This window comes from Pyrgilauda ruficollis, unplaced genomic scaffold, assembly GCF_017590135.1.
Source record: "Pyrgilauda ruficollis isolate IOZ18807 unplaced genomic scaffold, ASM1759013v1 scaffold8, whole genome shotgun sequence".
Lineage (NCBI taxonomy): Eukaryota > Metazoa > Chordata > Aves > Passeriformes > Passeridae > Pyrgilauda > Pyrgilauda ruficollis.
This window is the reverse complement of record NW_024529932.1, coordinates 12,221,583-12,245,013: the sequence shown is the minus strand read 5'-3', so window position 1 is coordinate 12,245,013 and position 23,431 is coordinate 12,221,583. Positions and strand designations below refer to the sequence as shown.

The window sequence follows — 23,431 nt, the reverse complement described above, 5'->3', positions numbered from 1 at the left end:
TGCCGCCCTGGGCCCCGCGCGCCGCCCGCCCGCGTCCCCCTTGTGTCGGCGGCAGCAGCGTCACCCCGCGCGCCCCCCGCCCTTCCCTCCCTCCGCCCCGGGCCCGGGCTCGCGCTGCGCCCGCGCAGCCAATCGCCGCCCCGCGCCAAACCTGCCTTCGAACGCCGCCGCCCAATCGCCGCCCCCGCCGGCCCCGCCGCCGCCAATCCCGCCGCGGGCGCCCTGCCCTGCGCCGGGCGGCGGCGGCGGCCCTGCTCTGCGATTGGCCGAGGCGCGGGGGCTCCTCTGACAAAGGCCGGCCTCTTCCGCCCTCCTCCCTCCGCGCGTGCCCACGCGCCGCCCCCCGCCCGCGCCGCTGGCTTCAGGGGCCCGCCCACCGCGCGTCGCTCTCGATTGGCTGAGCGGAGCCCTCGCTCTTCTTTTATTGGACAACTGCCGTGTCACTCAATCCTGAGAGGAAGATGGGGCGGGACTTGCACCCGATCCTCCCTTCTCATTGGCAGGCTGGAATAGCAGTCAAGCGAGGCAGCGAGCGGCCGCGCGGGTGGCGAGCCTTAAAGTGACATGGGCTGGAGCGGGCTCCCTTATGGCCGACATGGCGGCAGCTAGGGGCGGCTATCCGCACACGGTGAGGCTCGCAGGGCGTCCCCGCGGTGAGGAGCAGGGCGGGCGGGAGGCTCATGAAATCCGGGAGGTAGCGGCCGGGCAGTGCGGCGCCGGCGGCTTGCGTGCCGGGAGCAGAACAGGCTGTGGAAGCTGGCTTGTCTGTTAAATGATGTGCATATATATATATATGTGTGTGTGTGTGCATCTACACGTGTATATAGGTGTATATGTGTGCGTGTGTATATATGTATGTATTTATGCGTGTGTATCTACACGTGTGTATGCATATGTGTACACACACACACATATATGTATATATATATATATACACATATATGTATGTACACACACCGGGGCAGAGCTGGCGGGGGCTGCGCCTCTGTTGTTTGTCTGTGTTGGATGGAAGCGCTGCCCTAAGCTGAGGTTTGGCTCCAGGCGATGCCCGTGCCCTTAGGCGTGCGTGGGAGCGCCCGGCGCATTGGCACCGGCATTCCCGTGTCCGCCCTGCTCCCAGGCGCTGGCTGTACGGGAGCAGCGGGACAGTGGCTCGGCTGGTGACAGTGACACCAGGCAGGAGCCTGTGCTGAGCTCTGGACGGAGCCTGGCTGCCTCCACCCGGCTGGCACCGCAGACAGATTCCCAGCTGGGGTTCTTGTTTGAAGTTTTGGCGTGATGTTTGCAGCTTTCTGGAATAAGTTGCGGGTTTAGTTGCTTTTCCCTGTTCTGGCTTTTTTTCGTGTGAAAACTGTGCCTTGCGCGTGCTGTGGAGGAGCAGGGCGGGTGAAGAGGCTGCAGTGGATGGGCTGCAGAGAGCGAGGTCATTCCTGTGGGATTCCTGGGCTGGGTCTCGCTGGCCGGGTGATGAGCACCCGTCCTGGCCTTCTGTCCAGCGTGGCTCCTGCCCTGCACTGTGCTCCCATGCTTACACCTGGCCAGCAAGAGGAATTTGAGGACTCCTGTCTCTTTTCTGACCAAAATTGTCTCCAGCGTGCCTGGAGAACAATGTCAGAAGACTCGTTTTAGTCTTCAGTAAGTAAATGTAGGCTGTCTAATCAATTTAGTTAGCAAACAGAAACTTTTTTGGGCAAAAAGTTGCCCACTGTAGACTTTCTGTATGTGTTCAAAAAAAAGAAACAAACCCTAACTTTATATTTTTCTGAACTTTCTAAGTAGCTGCTTTTAATACATCTGGCACTTTATGGCAGACATTTTTTTCCTCTCCATTTGATGTAGTTGCTTAACTAAGTTAAATTTTTTTATGTCTGCTTTCAACTAGAGATGTTATTGAAATGTAGAGTGCTCCTGACTCAGTCTGTATCAGGGAGGCACAGCCAGCGCTTCATTTGGCCTGTGAGTGATAGGGGCTGTTCTTCCTTCCCCACTTTTCTACTGCACTAACCAGGGAGGGTAGGCTGCTAATTGGGACTGTCCATCCAAAATGACTATGAAAGTTTGATTAACTGGGTACTTGTATGTTTTATAATCACTACATTCGGTATCTCATTATTCTGGGGTATTTTTTCTCATTCCCTAGATAATTTTCCTGGGTTTGCCTTTTTTTTTTTTTTTAACCATATGCAAAGACTACTGTGTCACTTAAAGCATTGCCAGGTATTAATCTTTTTTTCTCTTTCCCAGATGAGAACTTGCAATAGCACCCATTCTAATTTAATCCCTGTTTTAAAAACTTTCTGTATGAGTTTGTGTCTTTTTTTTCCCCTCCGCACTGTCTTTAGCCTTTGAGAGCTTTGGGAGGTCCCTGTGCTGGTGATGTGTTATCTCTGGTGTGTGTTTTCAATATTCCCTTCTTTCTGCTTGAGTGGGCAGCTGATATGCCGTGGTGAAAGCCGTGAGTTTTGGAAGGCACTGTTCTCTGACCTGTGGAGATAAAACACGCTCAGCTCACTGTTATGTAATAGGGTGCACTTGGCTCCTTGTGGGACTGTTAAGCTTCTTCATTTACTGCTCTGGGGCTTTAGTGTGGCTTAAAGAGGATGATGAGGAGTACCCTGAAAGAGAGGAGATATAGTTAGCAAACATGACCTAGCTGAGATTCAGAACAAATGTATAGAGTTTCCTGTTTTTTTTATTTTTCACAACTTTCCTGAGCATCCGAGCATGATACTCCCTGTGAGGCTTTCCAAGAGCAGGAACAAATTTCAATGATTTTTAATTACTTGAGAGATAGGGGAGAAGAGCGGAGAATCACTGTGGTGTTTGAGCTTTGTAAAGGGGAATCCTTGATACTTGATACTTCCTAAACTTTCCCAAAGTATTCAGTCAAGTTATTTAAAGTTGCTATTTGTGAAACTGAATATAAGCCACTCTTTTGCTTAAAAATAGATAAGAAAAATATATGTGGTAGCAAATTACTATTTAGACTGAAAAAAAGAATGATTGCCTATGTAATAGATGATATTCCAGCACAAATTTTTTAGTAGCTATTTGAAGCAGTTATCTGTACTGACTACTACTCTCTTCAAATTACTGTTAGAAGTTACTATTACTGACTGTTCAAATTAGTGCCTATTGCCTTCATCCAGGTGGAATTCAGAAGACATGTAACTAGTCAAAAGCCTCAATTTGCTTTGCTTTGTGTTACTTTGGTGCTCCAGGGTTTTGCATACACCAGCTTTTTCTTTCAGCTAGTCTACTGTTGTCTAGAAAAATATTACTAATGGCAGCAAAAACAAACAGAAGAATTCCTTTACTTTGGTGTTTTTATGCAGTTGGCTTTAATTTTCAGACAGGACTTTACCTGTAAAGACATAAAAGATGGTAGTGACATGTAGAAGGATTGTGATGCTGTCAGCCCTACTTTGGCTTCAAGTTGATTCCCCTTTTTGTGTTGACTGTTTGATGGGGTACCTTTGGTTTGAATCAACAGCAGACAGGATATTGATATTTGAATCGATAGTTACTGGTTGCTGAGGCTTATGTTGCTGCTCTTGCTGTACTGCCTGCTGCAGAAGTGCTGTGTTTTGCTTGGTTCATTTTTACTCCATCATTTGGTCTTAGTATTCTGTGCTCATCAATGTCACATCCTGTAATGCTGGTGGCATTTTTAATGTTGGCACCTAACAGGCTTTTGATCAGATGGATTCATGTGTCCTGGTTAGACTTGTGAGGCTGCTGAGTGTGAAACAGTGTGTTTATGCATAAAATACCTGTTAAAATAGTTTTATTAAAATATTCTTAATTAGGGATTAGTGTTTTAATTCACTTTCTGTGGTAGAAAATGTATGTGCAGATGCAGTTATTTTGAAAAAAACCATTATGTTGTGTAGGAAAATGTTATAAACACAAAATGCAAAGCAGTCATAAAACTGTGCTTAGAAACACCAATTGATACACTCAGAGTAGTTAGGATCCTAATTTTCTTGCTGACAATGAATCACTGTGTTTATAAGAGGAAATCAGCTGTGTATGGGCTTTAAATAACTTAAAAATTTTCTTAATTCTCTTCCCTATATTTGGCTCCTCATTAATCCATTTTGGGCAGTTGTGTTGTTTGCTATGAGATACTTAATACTTTCTGTATTTTAATTTAGGTCATGATATGCTCCCAATGGTTGGTATGCAAAAGCATAAAAATGCCTTGCAACCTAAAAAGATCTGCAATTGCTCATTTTACTTACTCATGAACAGGGAAGCTGTAGGAGCTTTACATCTGCCTGCAGCCCATGTTTCTTAGGGTGCTTTCAGATTCTGTCACTGAAATGTTTAGTGGTGGGTGCAGTTGAGAGAAGGCAAAAATAAGCATTTTATTTAATTTGTATATACAGATTGTAAAGCTTAGGCCAGGTGGATAGTTTTTAGTCAAAACCATAAACACACAATTCTGCCATGTCTCCTCTATTTGGAAGAGCATCTTCCCAGCTAGGTGGTCCTTTCAGGTCATTGCAACATCCAAAGCACAGCAGGTGTTTGCAGAATTGGTGCAGACTGCTGGGAAATCCATGATCTCCATAGCCACATTTTTCAGAACAGTCTGAAGCTGATTTAAGAGTACATTACTGCTTAGAGGCAGGAGTACTTTCCTGGCTGTGATCTGCTGGTTTTCCTGTGCTGATACCACTAATCAGGTGTAGCATAAAGTCATCTGGATGTGTCTTGTGAAGTTCCACCTACGAATGGAAAGATAAGGAAAATGAATTGAAGCGAGTGGAGTTGGAGGGATTGGGATCTCAGCTCACCTTCCCAGCTGCAGAGTGTCCTGTGCCCCTGTGCAGTCAGTGAGCTCCTGTGTTACATCAGGGATGCAGGACCACGGTCCTGGGTGTGCCTTATCAGGTTTGGCCACCTTAGTGCAGTATCTCCTGCAGTAAATGTAACCAGTGATTAAGAACACAGTTGTTTTCCAACTGATTGTGGGTTCCCTTCTCCCAATAAGTAGTAGAGAGTACAAGTAAATGGGAAAAAAAGTGTAAATCAGAAACTAGTATGGGAAAGACATTCTTCTGTTAGGTACTGGTTTTAAGTGCAGGGGGAGTTGGATGTAAAATGGCACATCCTAAGGCTATAAAGAAGGAAGTACAGTTTTTGATAAATGAATCTCCTGTAGCAGTACTTCTACACTGTACTTCTACAGTACTTCTACTCCTAAGGCTATAAAGAAGGAAGTACAGTTTTTGATAAATGAATCTTCTGTAGCAGTACTTCTACACATCATCTGATAGTCTTACTTTTCTTTATTTTCGTTGTTGTGACAAAGAAACAAATGTGCAGAATAACAGCTGTATTTTGTTTTCAGGATGATCTGCACAACACTCTGAACTCTACATCAGCCACAGATGGACTCTCTTCAGCTTCATTTATAGAATATCCAAGGCACAAGCCGTTTATTAATTCAGATTTGCAGCGTTCCCCGTGGAAACCGGTAGTTCCATATCCTGAAAGCCACAGCAGAGGTAATAGTTCAGCAAAGTTGTTTTCCTACATGTTTCCATATCATGGTAGAATACTGTATGTCTTCCACACCTATGAAGGTTGCAGTCTTTTTATCCTTTTATCAATTCCCAGTGATGTCCAGGTCACCTGTTTTGTAGGTCCTTGGCACTTCTCTTTCCAAAGAACACCTGATGACAAAGGTCATCTTACAAATGGAGAAATACGCTCCTCTTTGGTAGTAGATTTTACAATTTTGTAAAATTGTCTGTCAGTACAAATTCATTAACTACTCAGATCTTTTTTTCCCTTCTTCAGTCTTCCTCTCTGTCAACTTTTCCTGTCTGTTCCTAGCTGAGTTAGAAATAAGGAGATTTTAGTCCCCAGAATGGTTTGGAGCAAAGGAAGAGGTTTGCTCCTGTTAAAATTGGAAGGTTTATCATGGATGAAGGATGTGTTGTGAGTATTTATTGTATCAGTGAAGAATTAAAGGATACAGAGAAGGCTTCAGCAAAGTGCTGAACTGAGAGCTAACAACACCAAAAATTGGAGGCAGTTTTACTCCAATTTATTCTTCTTGTTTCTAGGCTCTTCCTTCTCCCTCCCTCCCCATGCTGGACATTAACAAAAAAACTATTCTTGGTTAGTTTTCTGTTGTTTTAGTGAATTAGCTTGTCATGTAGCGAGACATACTCCAGAGCTGCCTTGGGGTACATACAAGGTGCATCATCAGACCAGAGCAGGACCAGTCCTTTGAAGAGCTGTTTGCCTCAGGGTCATTGCAGAAATGCTCCCTTTAAGACTGGAGTGTTATGGAGGCTTAAAGATATGACTGCTTGATATTTTTCCCTTATGGAGAAAAGGGAGAAATGTTTGGATTGAATCCTAATATTACCCAAATAAGTAAAAAATCAGGATGATGGCCTCAAGTCCCTGTTCCAGTAACACAATTCATGTCTGACTTACTAGGGACTTGTGTGTTAATGACCTTAAAGATGAAATCTCAGTTCTTGCAGCACTATTTGAAATGCAGTATGTATACTCTCAAGGCCATCACTTTCGAGAGTGCTGTTGACACAAAACTAAAACAATCTTTACAGATGAAAAATTGGATGTGCAGAAAAGAGCTCCCTTATGAATTACTGATGCAGGTGTATTTTTTGTAAAGTGCTGCATGTTGCATTAACAATAAAGTTTTGACTTCCAAGTTTTCACTTGGCAGTTTTTTTTTCTAGTGGTGCCTTTGCCAGCTCTGAAATAAGGATGGGTGATGGAAGACAATCAGATAAATTATATCCCATTATAGAAACTAGCAAATTTTTTATTTTCAAAAAATGTTTAAATGAAGTGCAAGTGAATGTGAGTATGTGCTGAAAATTTAATCCAACTTGTGGATGATCCAGTTGTTTCTCTTTTTGCATAGCTTTTAAAAATGCAGGAATGTTCTGGACTGTATATTTTCGTAAATTTAAGGACATGAGAATTAATTTCAAATGGCAAAATTTATTTGACTGTTCTTGAGGGTCCTCATTGCTCCTCCCATTCCCCATATTAAATAAATCTTATTGAAAAATCCTGAAATTGAGTATAGTAAATTCTCTTTATTGTGGGTTTAATGTTTTTGCGTTGTATATGTGTCAGCATGCACAGTTGGCTTTAATACTCCAACATGAGTGAATAATACTTGCCCTGTTGGGTTTCACCTTTATCTATTCCCTGCTTGAGTTGCTTCGTTGCTGTGTTTTGTTAGTCATTATTGTGTATATACTGGGATTTCAATGTAGCTTTCAACAATAATTGTAACAAACCTGTTATTGTTTCAGCTATGCCCATTTCAAGTGAACCCTAGGAACAGTAAATAGAGAAGAGGGTGCAGTTGTTGATTCTGATATTGCAAATAGGGCCAAATTATCAATAACTTCCTCTTAACTGTGACTGCTCCTGCTACTTCTTATATGTACTTAACAGGTTTGCATTGATGTGATGGACAAACCATTATGCAGTCCCAACTCTTGTAGTGTTCAAGCATGCTTTATTACAGGTACATTCTTTCTCTGGAGTGGATTTAAGCACAGAGGAGTAGGCTAGTGTGACCTTGCAGATTAGTCTGCTATTTGAGCTGTGTGTACAGATGTTCTTGTGTTTAACTTCAGCAGTGCTGTACAGGGGAAAGGGTTTATGGTTATGGTTCCCTTCACAGAGTTCAAGAGCCCAGCTAAGAGACAGGCAATACATCAGATTGCCAGCAGATGGTCTGATTGCAAGGTGATGTGTGTTGTATTACAACTGCTTTTCCTTTTGTGATGAAGAATATAGAAAGGCTTTGTTTAGTAACTGGTAAAGCTGGGAGTGCAGCAGAAAGGCAAAATGGTTCAGCACTAAGGAGAGGAGTGTTTTTAGATGGAGGAGGAGAACACAAAAACCAGAAGAATTAAAAAAGTCCATTTATTCATAAGCACTTTCATAGCCCTTCTCATTGTTAGCCTTTACTTTGCTGTGTGGCCATTCATGGGAACACTGTGTATTTGTTGTGGTAGGAATAATATGAATATGGAGAATTGCCACTGTTTTAACTATCTAGTTGTGACTTTTCATTTCCTTTTGATAAAGGGTCAGAGGATACTATGTTTGTTCTCAATTGACACAATATTTATATGCCTTGTTCTGAGAAATAGTTGTATCTTTCCCAAATGTGCCAGGTGAAGGGTGTGCACTAATGGCATCTCTTTGTTTGAGACTAGTTTTAGACTCAGTTATGGTTTAAAGGGAAACAGGTCTTAATTCCTGGAAGGACTCTTGGATGCTGGTAAGGAACACTCTGATCTTCTTGCATAACATGCTTTTGTAATAACATTTCAAGTTTAATGTTGTCTTCAAGTGATGATTTAATGGTATCTAACAAAGGGTACTTGTTCAATTGCAGCAATATTTTCTGCTCTGAAGAATCTCCAGGAGAAAATTCATCAACTGGAGTTGGAACGGTTTGAGGCAGAGGAGAATGTAAAACAGCTCAGCAGTGAAACAGCAAACTTTAAAAAAATACTGAGTGAACAAATGCAACACAAAGAACGGGACAAGACTGAAGTGGCAAAGAAAAATCAAGGTTATTTGCAAACTGTATATAGATACTATAGAACATTGATGTGGATGAAACTTGATTCCTATAAATGCATCAACCAATTTTAATTTACTTTGTTCAACATCTTTTAATTTGCAGTGACATGGGGAGTTACAAAGAAAGAATTCTAAGGCATTCTTCATTTTAAGGGTTTTTATACAAAAGTTCATTAGGCATAATATGTAAGTTTCTTAGATGGTCCTTTTCTTGTTTGTTTTGAAACTGTCCTGAAAACAACAACAAAAAAAATCCCAGGAACAAGCAATGCATGATTTCTACTTTCTGCCTTCTGTTATCTTCAGAACTGACTTCTCAGCTGGCAGCTGCTGAGTCTCGATGCAAACTTCTAGAGAAACAGCTGGACTACATGAGAAAAATGATCCAGCATGCAGAAAATGAGAAGTCACATCTCTTGGAGAAACAGGTGTGTTCCCAAAACTATCTCAGGGTTATATCATAAAATTCATTAATTATGTAATGATTTTTCATAGTTACTGTAGTTTTTACACTTTTAAGTGTGGGTATCTACTTCAGCTGACCTTCATATTCTTAGGTATGGATAACTTCCATACTTAAATTTCCCAGTCTTCTCATGGCCCTGGTATTCTTTGTGCACCTGTTTCTAAGGCAATAGCAGGCTCTGCCATTAATATGAACTGTTTGCTTCTGCATGATTGGCTTACTGCAATAGCTCATCCTTATTCTCCAGTGTTATACCTGTTGTGCCACTGGGAAACAACCTCCCTTTTGTGTTTACAGTCTTCAGGCCTTTGGGGATTTTCTTTACTAGCACTACTCTTGCTAAATTGGGGCTGAAATACTGATTCCGTAGAAATAGCAGTAACATTTCTATTTCCCATCATTACCCAACCGTTCCCAATCATCAGTAATTGTGATTTTGCCTATATCTAAAATGAACTTGAATTCTGTTTTATAGGTATATGGGTCACCTAGAGCTATCTATTCATTGGTCTCTGTGGCTATTCTATTTCAGTCTGTTAAATAGAAATAAAAAAATCAAGAAAGCTGTTTCTAACTTCTGCATAATTTATTTTTTAATGTTTTGAGTTGGGAGGAGGGAGAGACTTCAGAATCCTCTTTCAGATGTGGTTGAATGTCTGTTTCCCCAGCACTGGTGGATCAGTGGTGCAGCTTGTTGCCTGATTGTGGCACCATCTAAAATTGCACAGAGGAAATAGTAGCTCCTTTGGACTGTTTATGGACGTCCTTTGTGCTGCAGACACAAAGATGTTACAAAGATGCTTACTATAGGTGGTCTTGTTTTCTTTACAATTGTTTTTCTTTTCACTTCTCCTTTCAAGGGCTCCTTGGAGAGAGATCGGCTTCTTGACCAATCTCAGGTTCAGTCTAAACTGGAAAAGCTGGATATACTGGAAAAAGAGTACAGCAGACTAACTACGATGCAGTCCACAGCAGAGGTCTGTCATTTGTCTTGGATACTGTATCAGATTTATCTTCCTTATTGTAGTCTGTACTTCATAGCTTATGGCAATGGCAGAGCTGAGCAAAACTTAGTGCTTTAGAGTAAGACAGCAACTAAACTTTATTTTAAACTGATGGGTTGTGAAAAATTGAAGTTATTGCTGCAAGTGTACATGTCCATGTAGGCTTTGGGGCACTGTATATATGACAGTTGTCATTGTATTGTGCCTTAACAGTCTGTTGGTGTTCCTCTTTTGTGCTTAGTTGATGCCTCGACATTGTAAGATTGCAGCCATTCCTAAGATCTTGACTTGCTTTCCATGCTACTGAATGCCAGCAGTTGTCTTCTGTTGTTATTGAGATTCACCCTGTCTTCTATGAATTTGATGGTTTTTTTCCCTCTTACCCCTTCTTGTTAAGAAACACAATTACTACTAGTTATTTTGTGTGCAGACTTCTGTGGCCTCATGTTGCAAGGCCTCTAGCACTGGGTGACTCCCTGTGGGTTTGAGTCAGTCTGCCTTTTCAGGACTCTTTGAATCAGTAGCTTCTACAAACTCAATGTGAATGTGTTTGGTCATTTTCTGGTGTGGTGGGTTCACCCTTGAATTTTTATATTTTTTGCAATTTTATGGTGAGGAAAAAACTCAGTCTCACCATGGGCTGCAGGGGGATCTCTGCTCTGACACCTGGAGTACCTTTCCCCCCTCCCTTGTTGACCTTAGGGTCTGCAAGGCTTCTGCTTTCAAATATTCTCACTCCTTGCTTCTGGCTGCAGTTCCCCAGCAGGTTTTTTTCCTCTCCTTAAGTCTGTAATCCCAGAGATGCTCCCACCATTACTGTTAGGCTCAGCCTTGGCCAGTGGTGGCTCTGTCTTGAAGCCAGCTGGCAGTGGCTCTGTTGGCATGGGAAGTTTCTGGCAGCTCCTCAGAGAAGCCACCCCTGTAGCCCCATGGCTACCAATGCCTTACCACACAAACCCCTTACATCTCTGTGGTGTTGGCCTCTGATGCTCCGTCCACATACCTCTTTCTGCTGCTGTAAGAGAGACCACAGGTCTCCCAAGCCTGGAAACTACAGAGAGCTTAAGCAGGGAGAGGCTTCCTTCTGCAAATTTCTTCCCTGTTCCCCCAAAAAGAACCAGATAGCACATGATTAGATTGTAGTATTGTGGATGGCAGTTCTGGACTCTGTCAAAATCATGGGCTTGCTACCCTGCACACCAGCCCTTACCGCAGGTGGTGAAGTAGATGATGTTTCTCCAGAAGTACATAAGGAGATGTTTGGTAGTAAATCTTTAGCAGCTTAGCTTGCTGCAGGACATTTAGATGCTGCAGCTCTTCTTGGAAGTCCCTGAGCCAAAGCAGCTGCAACAAGCTTTTTAAGATCTTGACACCCTGTTGTGGTGAGCTGCAGTTGTAGAGTACAATTGGTTTCATTGTTTACTCAGGCCAAACACTTGCAAAGAGAAATAGGAGTCTCCTGGGTCTTGTACTCTGAAAGTAGCAGGGATTTCCTCCAGGGTTAGAGTTGAAATAACCTGTTCAGCAGCTGGCATTCCCTCTGAAAGGCTTTTACTGAATTTTTGACTGGTAGTAGCTGAAGTTTGGTGAGACTGGGTTGTTTGTCTTTTTGTGCTTGGCTAGTGAAAATAATTTCAGCCTTATGGTTCTTTTTGTGTTCTTTTCTGGATCAAACCAGAGGTCTTTGATTCTTTAGGAATTAGTAGCTGTCACAATTAAATATGCTTTAGAGGAACTGGGTGTTAAATTCACACAATTTTGAAGCAATTCTAGGACCTGAAATGAATCTGGATTTAGCTGTGATGTGGAGTCATTTTTCTTGTCATCATTATGTAGTTATGAGCCATTTTCTGGTTGTTAGGTCTGCCTGCCTCTGTGGTTATAGGCTATGTTTGTATGTTAGCATCTATGTGATAGGTATTACCTGAATATCTTTGAAGAGTGGCTGCACTCTCTACTCAGAATCATTGTGTCTGTTCCCTCTTTGATCTCTGCTGTAGTTGTGGCAAGATTGTAGGAACATTTTCAAGTTGAATTTGAAGCAAGAAATAAGAGACTGTTTCATACATGGTGTGCTGAAATGGATGGAAAGCGGTGAGGTGATGCTCATGAGTGAGCAGTGATGTGTCTGCTTCTGAGTTCAGACACTGCCAGAGCACAGGGTGTATGGGGGTCTTACTGAGAGCATTTAATCTCCCCTGAGACACTGCCTGGTCCTATAAGTAAGGTCTTCAAGTAATTCGCTAATGTCAGTAGTGGCTGTGAAAAAGAAATGCTGAGATTGCTTTTTATGTGGAGTACTTACCCTGGAAATGCTTTTGAGGCATCTTTATTTCAACTGTAGTCCTGCAGTGCACTCTCTGGACAGTTGACTGAGAAGATCTGCATGTCTGTGTCTGAAGATAGAGTAAGAAACGTGGCTGTTCACTAAAAGTGCAGTTTGGGCTGTGGTCTTGTTTGTAGCCAGATGGCCAGAATTCGAATGTGTGTGCAGATGATATTTTCAACAATGTAGTAATTGATCTTAATGCTGACAGTGAGACTTAAAACCACATCCCCCCCAGTTCTGTGGATTGGGCAAAACACTGGAACAGATTGTCTGCAGAGGTGGCAGGTGCTCTGTTCCTGGAAAAAATCAAGATGAGTTTGGAGAAGGCTCTGAGCAACCGCCTGGTTTAGTGGAAAGTGTCCCTTAGACTTAAGTGACCTTTAGAGACCCCTTTCAGCCTAAACCATCCTGTGATTCTGGGATTCTCTGAGTAGGTGGTTGCATGAAATTCATTTTCTGTTACAAAACACACCAAAAATAGACACTGAAATATTTTATTTCTATTTTGTCAACTAAGTTTTTTGGAGTGGCCCCTGGTGATTGAGTGGATGTTCAGCAGCCTGGTGCTGACCTGCAGTCTGCTTGCTGCCCCTTGCAGTGCTGTCTTACATGATGGGCAGCACTGCTGGGCACAGTCTGTTTGCTTGGCTCTGTGGCCTCTCTCTTGGTGACAGTCCAGTAATCTGCATAATACCTTCTTCTATAAACAAGAAAAAAAATATTTAGGGTATCTAAGTTGGATATATAATTTCTAACAGGGTCTGTTGCAGATGATACAGTAAGATACATTCTTGCTGTGTAGTTTGAGCTGCACCCTGCACTGAACAGGTAGCTGAGGGAATACTCATTCGTTTCAGAATAAAAGCTTTGACCCAGATTCATGTCAGTCTTTAGTTTAAGCAGAATATTTTCCTCAGTATTTTCATACTAAAAATTCTGTCAGGCTTAAGAGGTTAATAAAAGGTCTTTGAGACTGACCACATAGATATAAAGGGTTGTGCCAATAATGGTAAAGGGCAGAAGAGGATTTTAAGTTATCTGGAATACCTTTGTTTTGAATGAAAAAAAAACCTCATCAGAATGATTCTTTCATTCAAAAGAAAAAGTTGGCTCTTTATATATATATATAGTGCCTTTGTCCTCAGTGTTTGTCCAGACTTTTGCCTTTTAACACCTTTGTGTAACAGCTAGTTACATTATTCTTGCAGTTAATGCTGAAGTAAAGCAGAACTGAAATATGTAGTACCTCTGTGTAGTGGGTTTATAAACAAACAAGTGTACAAATACAGCTGTCACTCTGTGTAACATGCTTTTCTGCCTTAAGTTTGATTAGTGGCTCTGTCAATTATCAGTCTTTGGGGGAAGAGAAGGGCAATTGTTTTGGGGACTGGAGCTCTGGGTTGTTTTTTTACTGCTGTATAAAGCCAGAAAGTTATTTGGTAACTTTCACATTGGGAATTTCAGTGTATCTTATTTAAACAACGTTTTCATCTTGTTGGAGGTTTACAAAGAAATGTGTGCTTTCCCTGTTAACCTTTTCCTTTAAAAAAGTTTCAAAAGAGGTCTTAAAGCTTTTGTGATAAAAAGATGAAATTACTTCTGCTTTATTTAAAGGTATCTCAGGGGCATCATACAACCTTTCCTCCCTCTTCTTTATTAGAAGGGTGGCTAGATGTTCAAAAATTCTTCTGTTGTAAGAGTGTAAGCTATGGCTTTTAGCAAAAATACCATTATTGGTCTAAATAGAGCAAGTCTTCTCTTGCCTTATAACGACGTGTCTTTGTTAGGTTTTTTTGTGGTACAGAATCTTAGAGGATCATGCACACAAAGCAACCTACTGTCTAGGATGCTTTTACAATTTAAGAGAAAGAGCCTTGTGTATTGCTCTGTGTGTATTTGCTGTGACCTAACTTCAGATACCTATTGTGAAAGTAAGAATAGAAAAATGAATTTAAATGTTAAGCATAAGCTGTTGACTGATGTTTATTTATGCCTATACAGGCAAAGCATCAGCAATCATTCTAATGCTGAAGTCTCCATTTGTCTTTAAGCCATAACATGAACTCAGTTTTGTGCAAGCTCTTAATATTGTAAGCTTCAGAAAGGAGAAAAAAAACTTGTTTCATTAGTAACACTATTCTTTTGATTTAACTTTGACCAGAAAAAAATGAAAGAGCTGGAACAGAAGCTTCATGAGGAAGAACACGCAAGGAAGCTTGTTCAGGAAAAAGCAGCTGAGGTAACCAACAGGAAATTTCTTTTGTGCTGGTATGCACTGTAATTAGCTCTTCCTTTTTATCAACTTTTCAGCTAAGCTTACTGAAAGTGCCCCCCATATGCCTGATGGAATAGTGAAATCCTGGTTTTAGGGTTTTTTTTTATGTTTTGTTTTTCATCCTGCCTGTGGTACCAAATGTTTTGAAGTTCTCTGAGCTTTTTGGAAACCTTCTCTCACTACATGTGCACTGAAGCTTTGATTTCTTTACTAAAAGTTGGAAAAGAGGAGTAGAAATACTGACTAATCCATAATAGAGTATACATGGAAACCTTTTAATATATCAAAGTCAACAAATGGGCCCCCTTGTTCATAATTGTAATTAAAATATTGTACAAGGAAGCAAAAAAGAGGCAACATACTCTTGATTATGAGCCCTTAAGGATGCTGGGTGGTGTTCTAACCTGGAAGTGTGGTGTTCATTAAGCACTCGTATGCTAGAGAATTAATGGACATAATGTGTTAGGCTCTAACATTAACCTTTGCCATAAGTTTGGTGTGATGGGGAAAGGGGTACCTCAAATTAATGAAAAATTGTGCTGTGAATGCTTCCTCAGGACATGATTTCTAAAACCATGTCCTATCTGCCTCTTGAACAGAGAAGCGTGTTAGGATTCTCACTGTCAACAGGAAGTGCTAACCTTAACTCTTTCAGTAGCCTGTTTGGTGGTTAGTTTGTTTGTTTGTAGGTTACTGTCAAAATTAATAGAACAGAAGGAGTAGTTGCCTAGTAACTATATGTCATGGGATCAATTGATCATGGTTGGGTGCCTTGAGCTCCCCAATACCTTGCCAAGTGTAAAGCACAGTTGATGTTTTGGCACTTACCTGCATGGGACTAATGGACTAAGGCTAATTCTCTAATTTGCTAGGATTACTGATGAGTAGTGCTAACAGAGGAAATATTTAATGTTTTAGTTGGCCTTTGACTGCAAAAATATCCTAAGTATTTGCAGCCCTTGCTTCTGGAGAGCTTATGTTTTAAAATTTCTTGAAGTTCTCTGCTTGTACTGTCTCTGATTACTTATTAATATGATTTCAGTAACTCCCCTTGTTCCCTCAATTGTAGCTCCAGACAGGCCTGGAAACCAACAGACTACTGATTAAAGCAGCGTCACCACTGCTTTCTCCAAAAGTAAGGCAACCTAGGAAAAAAGCTAAGCAGCCAGAAAAGGTAAGATGTTGGGAAGAGAAGGGCGATTTACTGAGGCGTTAAATAAGGTTGTGTGCATGTGGTGAGGGAGCAGGTAGCCTCTTTTACTGCAAAGTAAAGGGAAAGGGTGTTTTGCTGTAGTATAATTTTTGCTAAGTACTTGTCTCTTCTTTCTTTCCAGAAATGCTCTGTCAGACATCCCACAGTGCAGCCCCATTACAGGTTGTGTCTGGGTGATGTACCCTTTGTGGCTGGGAAGGTGAGCTGATTAATTCCAAAGCTTAGAGCCCAGTAGCTGCAGCTCCTTAAGGGACTTTGGGTTGGTGCACTTCTGACACCCAGTGGTCAGATCATTTAATTTTCTTTGACACTTTTCATACAGATTGTCTTTGAAATACTTGTTGGATATTGACAACTAGCTGAGCTGGCATTTCCAAAAATAGGCCTGCACTATGTTGCTTGACAAGATGTTCTTGTTAGTGCATATTAATTCAAACAAAAATTACATTCTTGTCAGCAGAACAAAAGTGGCGCTGTTTTTAAATCCTCTTCAGTATTATTGTGTTGTGTCATTTAAAAGAAATGTCTTTTCCTTTCAGTCTACCAGTCCCAGTCATTCGGTTACTGCCAATGTGCAACACGTGCTACACCTGATGAAACATCACACGAAAGCTTTGTGTAACAGACGTGTGGTGAACGATACTCCAGCAAAACCCACCAGTACTGGGCACCCTGCCTGCAAAAGCAGAAGGCCATCCCTGGCAATGGACTCGTCCTCGTCTCAAGAAGAGCTCTCAGAAGTGTTGCTGACTTTGCAAGATGAATTTGGACAGATGAGTTTGTGAGTGTGGTATATTTTCTTCTGCAGATTATGAATGCAGATGTTTCATATTTTTGCCTTGTTGCTTTGAACTTGAAAGGTTTGCCTGAAAAAGTTCTTAGTTTAGGAAATCTCTAGAATGTAATCTTTGTCTTGCTGGCTGCAGCGGCTGTCAGTTGTCTTGCAGTTAGAGGCTCTGCTAAACAGTCTGAACACCAGACCTGTGTTTATGTGCAGCAGTATTAATTCCAGAAGAGGTGAGGGAGAAGTGTGGTCACAGCCCCAGTGCACTGCTGTGGTGTGGACCAGCCAGCACAGGACCCTGCTGCCACTCTCACACCCCCACACCCATCCCTCCCCCGTGCTGGGATGGGCAGTATTCACCCTGTATACAGTACCATTTACATCCTGCCCAAGCCCCATACTTTCCAATATGTCCCAGTTAACCACCATCACCTTTCCAGTCTTTTGATGTAGGTACACACAGATGTCATTCTGTAGTCTGTGGACTATCCCTTTACTAGTCCATTGAGTTAACCTAGTCCATGACTTTGGACTCAGCTGTCCTAAAAGTCTTTCAGGGCAGGAAGAAGTGGTGGGTGGATAGCTGAATGGCTGAAGTGCCTGGGGGATGCTGGTGGATGAGAGGCTGGACATGACCCAGCCATGGGCACTCCCAGCACAGAAAGCCACACGTGTCCTGGGCTGCATCCAGAGCAGCGTGGGCAGCAGGGCCAGGGGGGGATTCTGACCCTCTGCTCTGCTCTAGAGAGACCCACCTGCAGGGCTGCATCAGCTCTGGAACCCCCTACCTAAGAAGGGTGTGGACCTGCTTGAGTGAGTCCAGAGGAGGCCAAAAAAGACAATCAGAGGGCTGACAATCAGGGAGCACCTCTCCTTTGAAGACAGGCTGAGAGCTGGGCTTGTTCAGCCTGCAGAAGAGAAGGCTCCAGAGAGACCTCACTGGGGCCTTCAGGGCTCAAAGGAGGCTACAAGAGAGGGACTTTTTACAAGGGTATATAGCATTTGCATAATGGCTTTTAACTGAAAGAGGGCAGACCTAGAGAGACCCACCTGCAGGGCTGCATCCAACTCTGGAACCCCCTACATAAGAAGGGTGTGGGCCTGCTTGAGTGGGTCCAGAGGAGGCCAAAAAAGAGAATCAGAGGGCTGACAATCAGGGAGCACCTCTCCTTTGAAGACAGGCTGAGAGCTGGGCTTGTTCAGCCTGCAGAAGAGAAGGCTCCAGAGAGACCTCACTGGGGCCTTCAGGGCTCAAAGGAGGCTACAAGAGAGGGACTTTTTACAAGGGTATATAGCATTTGCATAATGGCTTTTAACTGAAAGAGGGCAGACCTAGATTAGATATTAGGAAGAAGTTCTTTGCTGTGAGGATGGTGAGACAGTGGAACAGGTTGTCCAGGGAAGGTGTGGATGCCCATTCTTGGAAACATTTAAGGTCAGGTTGGATGAGGCTCTGGGCAGCCTGTTCTAGTTGAAAATGGCCCTGCCTCTGGTAGGGAGTTTGGAACTCAATGATTTTTAAGGTTCCTTCCAGCCCAAATCATTCTATCACCTCTTGTTTGACCACTTTCAGCAGCACCACATCAGAAGGGTCCTCTGAGGGACAAGACAAGATAGACAGATGCTTCATTTCCTTTGTCTCCAAGGCAGCTGTGTGGAGAGCCCACCAGTACCCTTCTGAGTCCTTAAAATGCCCTAGCCCAAGACAGTCTCTGCCAAGGGTGCACAGAGCCTCTGGGCCTGTCACAATGGGGTGCTTTTGCCACTCATTTTGTCAGGCTGGTTTCAGCCTCCAAGACCATCAGCTGTTGGGATGCCCCTGTCACTCCAGAAATACAAGTGGGTTCTGCCCCTGTACAGCTTGATGGCATTAGGGTACACTGCACCAGGCTCTGCCAAAGCCTTGTACTCCCATGGGGCTGATGTGCCCAGGCCATCTGAGCCACACTGTCCAGTAAACCTGGTTGTCCCTCTCCTGCACCTGGCTGGAGACAGGGCTCCTCTAATACTGGTCCTAGGATTCTCCATTTCCTGTAAAAAAGAATTAGAATTCCTTTCCATAGGATCAGGAATAACATCAGCCCTGCCACTCTGTCTGGGAGCTGTCCACTGAAGACTTAAGCAGCAACTTTCCTGGAAGAATTCCTATTTGTGCCTGTTTTTTTTCCTGCAATTCACATACCTGTGCCTCTAGGGTTGAGGCATAGGTTTCCCATCCCACTTGGTGTTCTCCCTGTGGTCCCAGGTGAATCCCTGTGGTGTTGTACCCTCCCTGTCCTGTCTTTAGTGCAGAAGGTAGCTTTCTCTGTTGGGGTTTGACCAGCAACTCAGGCCCACGCAGCTGCTCGCTCGCTGCTCCCAGACACAAATCCTGCTCTGATCCGAACCCCCTTCAGCACCATGCTGGATCCTAGCACTGGGACCACGCTGGTCTGAGCTCCCACGGGATCCTGCGAGTTCTCCCAGGCTGCTGTAATGGGCCTGGAGCAGAAGGGCAGGTGTGGGACCGCGGCTCCTCTGGGCTCGGCTGGCCGGGCCGGGAGGGAGCGAGGTGTAGTTACAGCGATCCCCCGGGAGAGGGCTCCCGCAGTGCGCCCATTCCCCGGGAATGTCATGGCCGGGGATTCCGTGGCACCGTAAACCGGCACTGCGACCAGCCACTGCTAAGCCAGTACAGCGATGCCTGGAAGAGATTTGTCTTCACACACTCGTGGCCCATGTTGGGTGCCAGTAAATACTGTCTTGGTTTAACCCCAGCTGGTGGCTAAGCACCATGCAGCTCCTTTCCTGCCCCTCTGCTCTGGTGGGATGGGGAGGGAAATTGGGAAAAGGAAAAACCCATGGGCTGAAACAAGTACAGGTTAGTAACTGAAAGTAAAATGTAATGAAAAAGGGATAGAGGTAAAATCCAAGGTAAAAAATGATGTGATGCACAGTACAGTTGTTCTCCACCTGCTGATTGATGCTCATCCCCAGCAGCAGTTGTCCCCTCATGGCTATCTCCCCCTGGTTTATAATACTGGGCATGATGTTCTTTGGTATGGAATATCCCTTTGGCCGGTTTGAATCAGCTATCCCAGATATCTCCCTGTCTCAGTTCTTGTGCCCCTGCTCACTGGCATAGTGGGAGACACTGAAAAGCCCTCGGCTTAGGGTAAATGCTGCTGAGCAACAAAGAAAACATCAGTGTTATCAACATTAGTTTTGTACTGAATCCAAAACGCAGCAATGTAACAGCTACTAAAAATGAAAACTCTATCCTAGCCAAAAGCAGGATCTGGACAAATAGTCCATTAGAGGACAGCTTTGCCGGATGTTTTGCTTGTCCTGGTTAACAGAACGTGAATTGTTAGTGTACTGCACAGCTGCAGTAGGTACAGATACACAAAATATTAACTGAGTGAGTGCTGAGATCAAGCTCTCAAAGGGTTATTTGGTCATTTTGAATATGCATCTTGTAGTTGAAAACTACTTAAATTATTGAGCTCAATGTTGCAGCAGCCTGCCACCATGATGTGCTACTGTAGTAATGCTGCAAACCAGCAAAACTGTTCTTACTGGTTTGTTATGGTGTGTTGAACATGTCTGCCTGCTGCTGCTATGGTTTCCTAGAAGTGTTATTTCTGAACTGGGTACAAGATGTAGAAGCCAATGGAACCTGATGCAAGCCTTGTTCTGTCTGAATTGTGTGCTAGTGATCACCAGCAGCTGTCAAAGCTCATCCTGGAGGCCCCAAGTGCTACAGTGAGGGAAAATCTGGAGAGGGAACTTGATGCACTGGTGGGAAGGATGGAAGCAAAGGCAGACCAAATCAGCAAAGTTCGGAAGCATCGTTTGCAGGTGAGTTTCTTTTGCTTGTGATCATACTTAGGTAGAGTTGCTGACTTAAGCAGGGTTTTTTTGTTATATCCTAATCTAGCAGCAATTGCATAAAGCAGAAATAACTAGAGTAGCACTGTGTAATTCTACCTTTGATGTCCCAAAGTTAGTCTGCATGCCTCCATCCATCCCAGTATCTTTGCAGAAACATCCTTTCTGTCACCCTTGCGCACACTCTTCACTCTGCCCTGGACAGGGCTTTCGCATCTGTTCTCACATTGCATTTTACACTCCTCTTGTCCCTTGAACGTTGTTGAACAGTTTTCCTTTTCTTGGAGTAAATGACCTATTTACGTTTTGATTTGCATTTTTTAAGACTCAAAATACCTGGTTTTCTTATTTTATAGCTTTCAGAATGTTTTGTATAGTGTAGCCTTTTCATTCAAAGCTATAAAACGTACTGATTCCCTGTTGTCTTTTGTCTTTATTAATTTTAGTGAATTTCTTTCAAAGAGCTTAACCCCATGTACTTAATCTGGTTCATTTCATATAAACCACGATTCACCCTCACCTGATGTAACTTACACACAAAATACATGCTGAGACCTGACATCCAGAATGGACCTGTGAAAGGCTTGCTGTTAGAAGCATTACTCACTTTTGATATCTTATGGTCTTCAGAGGAACTGCTGCAGAGAAGCAGATGTGCTGTAGTTCTCAGCAGTAATGATGCTGTATGTGCTACTGGCACAACTTTTAGGAGCTGGGGTTTAGGAAAAGTGCTGCATGTTGTCAACTAGAAGGAGAGAGCACCACCACCTGCAGAGGGGGGAGCTACAGAAGCCGCCCATGTTGTGGTTTGTGTTATGAATGTGTCTGAACCTCAGACTGTCCAGTTCCCCATTCAGTCTTTGCTGGGGACTACTGAGACTCACGTGCTGTGATGTTGCAGAGCTCTGTGTGGATACCACCTTTTCACCCCAGCAGAGCTCTGGTATTCTTTCAGAGCTACATCTCTGACAGTGACTAGCTATTAAAATTACTAGTATGTATGTAAAAAAACCTTGTTTTCTTTTTTAATCACTGGATGGTAACAGTGATAAATCAGCTTTTTTCATCTTTTTGTTACATTTCTGATGGCAATGTTCCCCCATAATGAACGTCTCAGTTTTTAGAGAGGAGGTTGATAACTGTAAGCTAAACACAGCTCTAAAGTCGGAAATATAACAATGCTTTGTAAGAAAAATAAAGTATTTATTGTTCAGTGTGACTTGGAAACAACCATTTGCTTACCTGGGTGAGATAAGTGGTGTGATGTTTCTGCTGATTAGAAGAATTGCTGAACATAAAACTGAAACAAGATCACTTAATGTTTTTCTTTGGGTTTCTCCTTCAGCTAGAGAGACTTAAGAGAGAATGCAAGTCCAGAAAGACTTCTGCTAAACAAATAAAAGACAGCAGGTTGCCAGTCAGTGAGGTTAAAGTGACAACTACAATAAGCGCAAAAGGAAAGAATACAGGTCCCATCAAAGTGAAGCCTGGAGAAAAGAGTCGGAAAAATCTTCAGTTGCTGAGAGACATGCAGACCATACAGACTTCTCTACAGAAAGATGATGTCAGCTGGGACTACTGACTCCTCTGCAGGAGATGTTCTTGAAGCATCCTGGGCAAACTTGCATTCGGGATCTAAAGCAGCTGCCTTTCTTGCTGTGTGGAAGAGACTACTGTACGCTAAGCACACTTTTGAAATACAGGCTTACAGGCTCTTGGCTCTCCATCCCTGCATTTGATTGTATATCTGCATTTGATTGTATATATTATGGTCTAGCTTAAATCACATTCTATTTTCAAGGTACATGGCCCGTGAATCTTTAACAGTAGGGTTCCCCCAGTTCCCTATGTTATGGTTCCAGCAGTCCTCCTGTTTCGTTCCAGCACACCAAGCACTGCACACGTACGTGGGTTGGTGTGTGTGTGTGATGTGCCAATGCCATTTCCTGCTGTTGATCTGGGAGGCCTCTTGGGATGCATCTTGTGTGAAAACAGTGCTGCAGTCCTGGATGTTGAGGGCTTTTGTCAGTTCTGTTCTGTGCGCAGCTGCAATGACTCCATCTCTGGCAGCGTCTGAGGGACAACAGGTAAACCCTTTCAAAGGTGTTCTGTGGGGCTCTCCTCAAAAGGCATCCCTGGTTCTCGATCTGCTACATTGCATTAGTCAGCATCAGTGGGAGTGGATGTTTGAGTGCTTAGAAAAGGAGCAAAGTAACTTATGAATTACATTGCTTAATGATCAAGTGAAATTTTTCTACAGAAATCCTGCTTTAGGAAAATGCTGTAGGGTAGGGGATGATACCCTGTCTCTAGCTGACAGCTTTGGGCAGTAAAGGAGTGAGAGAAACCACGCAGGTGTTTTAAACTGCAAGTGCCTCAATCGTGCCATTTGGTCCTGGCATCTTGCTTTTAACTTAAGTATGTGCTTTGATGAGCTATCAACTTTGCTAGTAGTGCAATTAAGTTTGTGCTCTGACTTGCACAGCTGATTAAATGTTATTTATTATGTTAATAATGTAAAGAATTTCCTGTTAATGGAATGTATAGAAGACCCAGACTACCTGTATATACAGTTGAAAAATAATAAAGCCAGCTTGCCTGTTGAATGAATTGTGGGAAAGCTGCACTTCCTCTCTATTAGCTGGGTGTTTGCTGCAGCACTGTGCATAAAGCCAGTGGGCTTTTTATAGCAAGGTGACTTCTTCCTGGTCAGGGTGATGAATGAGAGCTGCAGGTAAGGTTAGAGTCAGAGCAGTCCACCCCTGCCTGTAGCTGAACAGGCAGGGAACTCTGCAGGGTTAACACAGGCAGAAGGGAGTTGAGTTTGTTGCCTGTTGGTGATCCACCCAGCTTGTCTCCTTGCACATCAGGTGTTAGCTGCTG

General features: G+C 43.2%; 1 protein-coding gene across 1 annotated transcript; it reads left to right on the top strand.

The window, feature by feature from the left end:
- Nucleotides 1-516: 516 nt before the first annotated feature.
- CEP57 (centrosomal protein 57) lies at nt 517-23,158 on the top strand. The gene is made up of 11 exons (XM_041487300.1): nt 517-628; nt 5,360-5,516; nt 8,417-8,596; nt 8,914-9,035; nt 9,934-10,050; nt 14,568-14,645; nt 15,751-15,855; nt 16,016-16,093; nt 16,434-16,675; nt 20,374-20,518; nt 21,894-23,158. Exons 1-11 carry the CDS (start codon nt 587-589, stop codon nt 22,128-22,130), a joined length of 1,503 nt encoding a protein of 500 aa, XP_041343234.1. The 5' UTR covers nt 517-586; the 3' UTR covers nt 22,131-23,158.
- Nucleotides 23,159-23,431: the final 273 nt, after the last annotated feature.